At 33.6% G+C, this 7,926-nt stretch overlaps 2 protein-coding genes across 2 annotated transcripts in view; one reads left to right on the forward strand and one right to left on the reverse strand.

Annotated features, from left to right (window-relative positions):
* Positions 1-945: 945 nt before the first annotated feature.
* LOC133202652 (uncharacterized) lies at positions 946-6,794 on the reverse strand. Its single transcript, XM_061338505.1, has 2 exons — positions 4,599-6,794; positions 946-1,917 (listed from the first exon to the last, which is right to left on the reverse strand). The coding sequence occupies exon 1, from the start codon at positions 6,648-6,650 to the stop codon at positions 4,611-4,613; it is 2,040 nt and encodes a 679-aa protein (XP_061194489.1). The 5' UTR covers positions 6,651-6,794; the 3' UTR covers positions 946-1,917; positions 4,599-4,610.
* A 268-nt stretch (positions 6,795-7,062) lies between these two features.
* Positions 7,063-7,926, forward strand: part of LOC133202380 (U6 snRNA-associated Sm-like protein LSm1) — a 21,074-nt gene continuing 20,210 nt past the window's right edge. Inside the window, exon 1 of the mRNA XM_061338194.1 lies at positions 7,063-7,176. Coding sequence (XP_061194178.1) covers positions 7,131-7,176 — 46 coding nt within the window. The 5' untranslated portion in view covers positions 7,063-7,130. The remainder of the gene's footprint in view (positions 7,177-7,926) is intronic.

Below are 7,926 nucleotides of genomic sequence, written 5' to 3' on the forward strand. Positions count from 1 at the left end.
TGAATTCCCTTCACCAAAGAACACTCAGTGCTAAGTTTGGTTGGAATAGTCCATTAATTCACACTTTTCAAAAGCTGTGTCCCTTTGTGGGGTTAACCTAACAGTCAAACAAGAAATAAATGTTGTTTCTCTTCTTTATGGTACCAAACATTTGGTGTGCTTCAATAAATAAACTGTGTTTATATTTTTTCTTTCTATGTATGAGAAGCCCTATCCTGAGGCAATCAGAATACAAAACGCAAAGATTTTTTCCAGTCGAATGGCAAAATTACAAATCAAAAAGCTGTAAAGGCTGCTGTGAGGATTCCAGATCTATGGAATTTCCCCCAAAGCTGGAGGCCAAGGGACATAACTTTTGAAATGTGTGGATTCAACTACTGGCCAAGTGGTTCTGGTGAAGAAGATGAAATTATGAAAAGTTTACGACAACAATGACAGCAACTACAGACAATATACAAATCAGAAAACCTCACTTGAGCCTTCTGCTCTGGTGAACTAAAAAGTTGTAAAAATTTTATATGATTTAAACAAAATTACTTTCAAAACAAACATAGTAATCTGTGCTAAGAGAAATTAAGAAACATGTATGTATATCAAAAATCACAACTTAAAATGTTGAATGAACACAGATGACAAGATCACCTTGTGAAAGATATCTACATTTAAGGGGTAGCTGATAATTAGGGTCACACAAGTTCACAGCCTAAAACAAGAAAATAATTATTTTTAAATTTTAACTATTTTAATTATGACTCCCAACATGCACTAGCTATTTACCAACAGTCTGAACTTTCAGGTGTTGCTGAGAAATGATATCATAATGATGTTATTATCACCTCTTGCATGACCAAGCAAAGTTGACATTCGACATATCCCTACATATCAATTAAACTCCATCAAATTTACCTACTTTCCTAGGAAAAACAATGCTTGTCACAAAACATGCTACCTGTGTTACATTCTTTATTGACTCAGGAGTTTATTAGTGATACAGTCATATACTGGCAGTCCAAACTATCAGGAAACTTGTACTATATATCATACATTGTAAGCCTATAGGTTATAGACAATAGCAAAATATCTGACCCAGACAGAACCATATACCTAAATTAATACATGCTTAAAATTGTTTTACTGCCAAAAAAAAGTATTACAAAATTTCCTAAAGGTCAAGGCCACATATGTAACATAAATGTCTTCATTTTAATGATCTGCAGCATATTTCCTTCTGAAGCTAGGTCACAATTAAAACATCTGAAATCTGACTTAAGGACACAAAATGTGAACAAAAAACATAAAAATCAGGAAAAAGACGAAAATGTTCAGGGTTAATAATGCCTGCAGCCATACTCCTTTTGTCAAAAAGAAAAATAAATATTCTCACTGCAAATAAATACTATACAATTTTTGTTATATTATAAGTCAATTATAAACTCTTCAGTGAAACATCAATCGTTTTCATTTCTGTTACAGAATAATGTCACCACAATCACACAATATATAGTCTCATCTATCACAGTCATGTGTGAATAATGAGTCAAAAATATGAAAAATGTATAAATGTAAAATTGCACCAGGTTCAGAATCATGGACGGATATCTGAAAGCTAATTTATTAATTATATTGTAAAAACCCTATCATCTAACATATTTGCTAAATAAAGCATATAGCAACTCCTTTTCTATAATTATAAAAGGAGGGGGAGAGGGTAGCAATTGTACTTTAACTTTCATCATTTCAATGGAGAAAGCATGCAGCTGTGATTGAGCAGAAAATAAAGATGAGATGATCGACATTCTCTGTGTAACCCAGGCATCAAGCTACCATGATGTGAGCAGTAGAATAATACTTCATTCAGAATTCTTTGAGCTTGCCATGTCTCATTCAGGATTTATTGTCTTTGCCAACTATTTACACCTTAAAAGAAAAATTTAGAGAAATCAATAACAGAAATATTGCAAAACTAGGGTAAAGGTAAGTGTAACTATTATGGTAATTTAATGCCTCAATGGAATTTTAGGTTCATTATTCAGTAGCTAGGATATATATGTGTGTGTCAGACCTTTACAGGTCACTAATCAATGGCGATGTCGTAACTTTATGGTGAACTGTGTGATGAATGTGTGCTTAACTCAAAACATAAAATTTAAATTATGTGATATTTCACAATACCTAATAGCAAACAACATTTTACATTATAGGTGCATGGATATACATGTAGTGTACATTGGATTATACATTGTAGTATTAAACATCATTCAAGAATGCATAATGGATCATAAGAACTGCATGTATTAATTATTTTAATTATATCTATTTCTTATGACATTTAAAATATTGTACATCTTTATATAATTATGTTCTTCAATAATGACATTCATAAAATCTGAATAATTTAACAAGAGGCCCATGGGCCACATTGCTCACCTGAGCAACTTTGGCCATGCTGTTCTTTACCAGATTTCCCCCCTTGTAATACCTATTGTGGCCCCGCCCTACCCCCGGGGGTCATGATTTGAACAATTTAGAATCTACACTACCCCAGGATGCTTCCACATAAGTTTCAGCTTTTCTGGCCCAGTGATTCTTGAGAAGAAGATTTTTAAAGATTTTTCCTATATATTTCAATGTAAAAATTGGATTCCCTATTGTGGCCCCACCCTACCCCCGGGAGTCATGATTTTAACAATTTAAAATCTACACTATCCCAGGATGCTTCTATATAAGTTTCAGCTTTTCTGGCTCAGTGGTTCTTGAGAAGAAGATTTTTTAATGACCTCTCCCTATTTTTGTCTTTTCTTGATTATCTCCCCTTGTAAGGGGACTTGGTCCTTTATTTTAACAATTTAAACTTCTCTTCACCCAAGGATACTTTGTGCCAAGTTTGGTTAAAATTGGCCCAGTGGTTCTTGAGAAGAAGTTGAAAATGTGAAAAGTTTACAGACAGACGGACAACGGACAACAGGTGATCAGAAAAGCTCACTTGAGCTTTCAGCTCAGGTGAGCTAAAAACAGTTTGATTTTAATTTTGCTGTTATCAATCACAAAATACTTAAGAAATTAGAGTTCTATATTAGGATCCATCTAATTAAAAAGAAAAAAATCTGAGTGCACACATTTCTTGGACATCTAGGCAACTATTCATTTAAATCCATAAATTCAACTTCATACTAAAGTGAAACAACACTATTTTTAGATAATATTTTGAATACTCTAAAAGTAAATATTAGACCAATTACATTCAAAAATATTTGTCATCTTTATAAACCATAAATCTGAAAAATTCCACTTGTATGAATGAGTACATGCACATGATGAATCATTTAAGCCTGAAGAAACTGTGGACTATCGATCAGCTTCGTATTTAAGATGTCATCACACTTCTTTGTTAAAATGCTCTTTGGTAAACATGGTAAAACTTTATACTAGAATGTAAATTTTCAATAATAACATACCTTTCTTCAAGATTGACATTGATTTATAATATCACAAATTTGGCTGAGAAAATAACAATGAATTGGGAAAAGAAATGATGTGCATGAATGTCTTTGAGGTATATATCTATAGCCTATTGATTAAATTCAATGATCTCAATTTTCTGTCCATGCATATACATTTAAAATCTTTTTGAGGTGCTGAATACTCCAAAATAATTAACCATGCATGCAGTTGCACAAGATGATTTACTGAAAAAATATGCTCAACACCTCATTATTTGAAATATAAGGTCATTTGAATAAGCTGGAAATCTCTTTTCTGATGAACAAATTTTAAACTTTGTATTCAAATAAAGAAATTTGCTAATCTGGTATATACACTAGTACAAGTTTATTGATTTTTGAGTCGTTTCTTAATTTTCATCAGGAATAAATATATGTGTGTCCTGGCTCCTTTACACTGTGTTAATTAACTGGCAAGCATTGATTCAGAAATCATGGAAAACTTTGATATGTAAAGGTGTTTGCCATATATTAACTGAACCTTCACTTAGTACCCTTTATTGACCCTCATCATGAATTATGAATAAACTAATCTCTTGCAATATGTTGCTATTCGTATAGGAAACCATCTTAAACTTGGAATTACACATGAATAATTCTACTACTACTAAAGCAGCATTTGTATTAGATAGGTGGGACACTTAAACTAAAGATGCCTTAAATTTACAAAAGAAGAGGAAATCCCACTTTGATAATCATTCTGTTTTAAGGTATCTTAGAAAGGAATGGAATTCAATTGTTTGATTAGATGATTAGGAATTCAATTGTTTGATTACAGTCCTCTATATATTGGCAAAATATTGGGGGGGGCAACCCCCCCCCCCCCCCCCCCCCCCCACCAGTTCCTACAGCCATGCCTATATATAAACTCTCAATACCTTCACTTACATTGTAATGCATTTTCTAAATCAGAGAATTTGGCGATCAAAACTTTCCAAGTGCCTCATTGTACACCAAAAATTTTCATAGGGCATGTGAGAAAAGGTGAAAAATTGTCTGCTGCCTCCCCTGTAGTACATAATAAACATAATGACACACTGTAAGAAGCTATAGGTATTCCAAGATTAATAAAATAGATTATAAAACAAAAAAACTGACCTCAAAAAGTTGTCATTGGTTCTCATTTAGAGCTTTTTGAAAATCATCTGCAACATCCACCAGCTTACAGCCACTTGGGGTCATGACCTCCGTGGAAGTCAAACTGCTCTCAGACTTCTCTTTTAAAGTCTCTTGACTTTCCTTCTTTTCAGATCCCAAACTTGGCAACTTTACATATAACTGATGCCTTCCAAGTTCTGGACCAAATCCATCTGACTGACTTTCTTTTAAATTTTCTTTCTGTTTCAATGGACTCTGTAGTGGTTCTAGCTTAAAAAGTTTTTTCATTGTCAAGTTCCTGTTTTCTATTCTTGAGCAATCTATCAGGTATGAAGAATCATTAACTTCTGCATTATTGTTATTCTTGAGCAATCCTTCATGGAGTGTTTCTTGAGGATTTTGTTGATTATTTAACACTGAGAAAGTTTCCAAGCCTTCTTCATTATACCGTTTTATATTATCACTTTCACTGCTTTCTATATCATTTGCTGATGGCAGATTTTCAGAACATGTTGCCAAATCTTGTTCTTTGTTTCTTGAACAATCTTTTGTTGCAATGTTGCAGCTCATTTCAAGTCCTGAATCAGCTGCTGCTGTAGAAGCTATGGAAACTTTGGAGACTGTTCTGTCTCTTTTCTCTGATTTATTTGATTTCCCAACCTCTGGATGAGAACTGCTTCGCTTCTGCAGACTTGGATGAATCTCTTCTGACTTCTTTGCAGAGATTGGGTGAGAAATTGAAAAAGGGTCTAGCTCATTACTAGAGTCATAATCACTTGTCTCATACTCAAATCCTTGAAGATTTCCCTGTGATCCCAGAACATCACACTTTCGGCCGCGAATCTTAATGTCATCATAATCTGATTCTTCATCTGAACCAGTCTGGATATGAACACCTTGAGAAGTCGCAAAGAGAACAGGAACTTGGAAACCTGAGTTATGCACAAATGCTTCTTTCATCTTCTCCTCTTTTGCTTGTTTCTTATCATCAGTGTATTTCAGTTCTAACTTTTCACGACTTGGAGGGTTCTCAACTTTAATCTCCAAATCCACAATAAGATTAGATTTTCTACATAAAATTATATTTTTGAACAGTTGCCAAAGTTCTTTTTTCCACAAAAGTGCCAAAATTGGCAAGATTATAACAAAACCAAATCTGAACCAAACCAAACTAACATCTACGGTGTAACTGTTTGGTATCTCAAAACTACTGTTGATATTCAAATCTTCACTATAACGGAACATTCGAATTAACTGTGAACTTATGTATGGTACTTCCATCATAATCCACAGGAACAACAGAATGCCAGTGTATTTTGCTCCTTTAAGTTCCCTTAATAACTTGGGTTCTGAGACTTCCTTGGAATATTGATTTTGGCTTCTCTTGGCATGGTTAGAATGCTCAGAACATGTAACTTTCATTGCAAGTGAAAAGAAAATAATGGATACACTGATTGGAATAAAAAAGCACACAAGTGTTATGATAAGGGTGTAAATGATTGAGACATTGTTTGCCATCATGCAGAGTTTCACATTTTCATAAACATCAACTTCTATTGCACCAAACAACAAGGGGACACTAAACGAAACAGAGTGTACCCAAGTGTATATTAGCATGATGATAAATCGTGGTATGCTCTGAAACTGTTCATATTTATCACTATGTCGAGTGGCCATCATCCTATCCAGAGTCATAAACATCAACCCAAGAATGGTTTCAACCCATATGAGGTTCATGAAAAATGAATTCAAACGACATAGGAAATCCTCACTACTCCACGAAACTGATCCAATAGCAGTTATCAAGGCAAAAGACATGTTGAATAGACAGTCTAAGCAATTCACAAATGCCAAGTTGAGAGAAAATAACTGTAAAGCAGACGTGCGCTGCTTTTTATTGCATCCAATTGTTACAATGAGGACAACATTGCCCAATAATCCTACCACCATGAAAATAACCAGAAACACCACTTTTGTCGTATTTTCGTCCGCCGGAGAATTCGTACCAGTTGATGTTCCATTTTCCAATGAACTAGAATTACTGGCAGCCATCACACATGCATAAATCGATTAACCATTTAAGGAATTTTCAGCAATTTCCAGATGACATAGACCACATTCAGTGTATAACAGATGAATCTCAGTAAATCTTGAGAAATGTTCTCTTTTAGCACACTCTATTATGCAGAACATGTTGATTCGCGTGAAGTACCTGCTAACACACTTGGCCTATATTTCGGTTGTTGACATTAGTGCCGGAAATACGTCACAATTAGCTTAAAAATATGGTAGTACGTACTTAGGGAACCCTATATGATGTTTGTATAAAATAATAATAGATAACAACTTTAGAACGATATGAAATTATTTCTTTTCTTTACAAATGACATTCTTATTTTAACTATCGGGAGATCTAAAATTCTTAGAAATTATTGTTTATACCGAATATACTCAGTAAGAATTACTACACACCGAGTACCCTGGAACTTGTTGCGAATAGTATGATTTCCCGAGAAGTGGTTGTATTTTGCTATGAATTACCTTCCAGGAACAGCTAGCTTAGTAGAAGAGATAGATAGTATGTTATTACACATTATGAATTGTAAAGGTTACTAACGACTGACAAATATAGATTCTAACAGCATAAACATGATAAGGGGATGTAATCTCGGCGAGATTAAAAATTTTGGAATTACGTCTCTTACGAATCTCAGACTAGTGTCACACAAAGTGATTCGGGAAAATCTTGCCCGGACTTTGACCTATTGTTTCGATCAATACGGGCTGAAATGAATTCCTTGCCCGCTTCAACTTTTTGCTTTGGACATCCTTTTAAGTCCCTATCACTTTAAAACTTTTGTTTCTTACCTTTTAAATTTTTAAATCCAACCAAAATCAAGTTGTTGAGTTTTTCATAGCACTGACATATTCGTTCAAACCACCGACGCTGAAGAATTCCAGCAATAGTCTGCTTCAAATACTTTGTACTAAAATAAATTTTGAAACATCTTCCACCCATATGAGCAGTCAAAGTTTTACATGGATATATATATATATATATATATATATATATATATATATATATATATATATATATATATATATATATATATATAGGAAAAATCTTTAAAAATCTTTTTCTCAAGAACAGTAAAGTAATTATGATCAGTTATTTATTATGGAAACATCCATACTAAGGTAGCATAGATTCAAATTTGTTCAAATCATGACCCAAAGGGGTTGGGTGTTACCACTATGGGTGATCAAAGTTTTACCTGGGTATATATAGAAAAAAATCTTATTCTTAAGAACAGCAAAGCAACGATCA

Source organism: Saccostrea echinata, unplaced genomic scaffold (assembly GCF_033153115.1).
Source record: "Saccostrea echinata isolate AGI-Se365-2 ecotype Australia unplaced genomic scaffold, CSIRO_AGI_Sech_v1 ptg000047l, whole genome shotgun sequence".
In the NCBI taxonomy this organism is placed as follows: domain Eukaryota; kingdom Metazoa; phylum Mollusca; class Bivalvia; order Ostreida; family Ostreidae; genus Saccostrea; species Saccostrea echinata.

Coding starts and splice junctions, on each gene's coding strand:
- LOC133202652 (XM_061338505.1), bottom strand. CDS start 6,650: ATGGCTGCCAGTAATTCTAGTTCATTGGAAAATGGAACATCAACTGGT.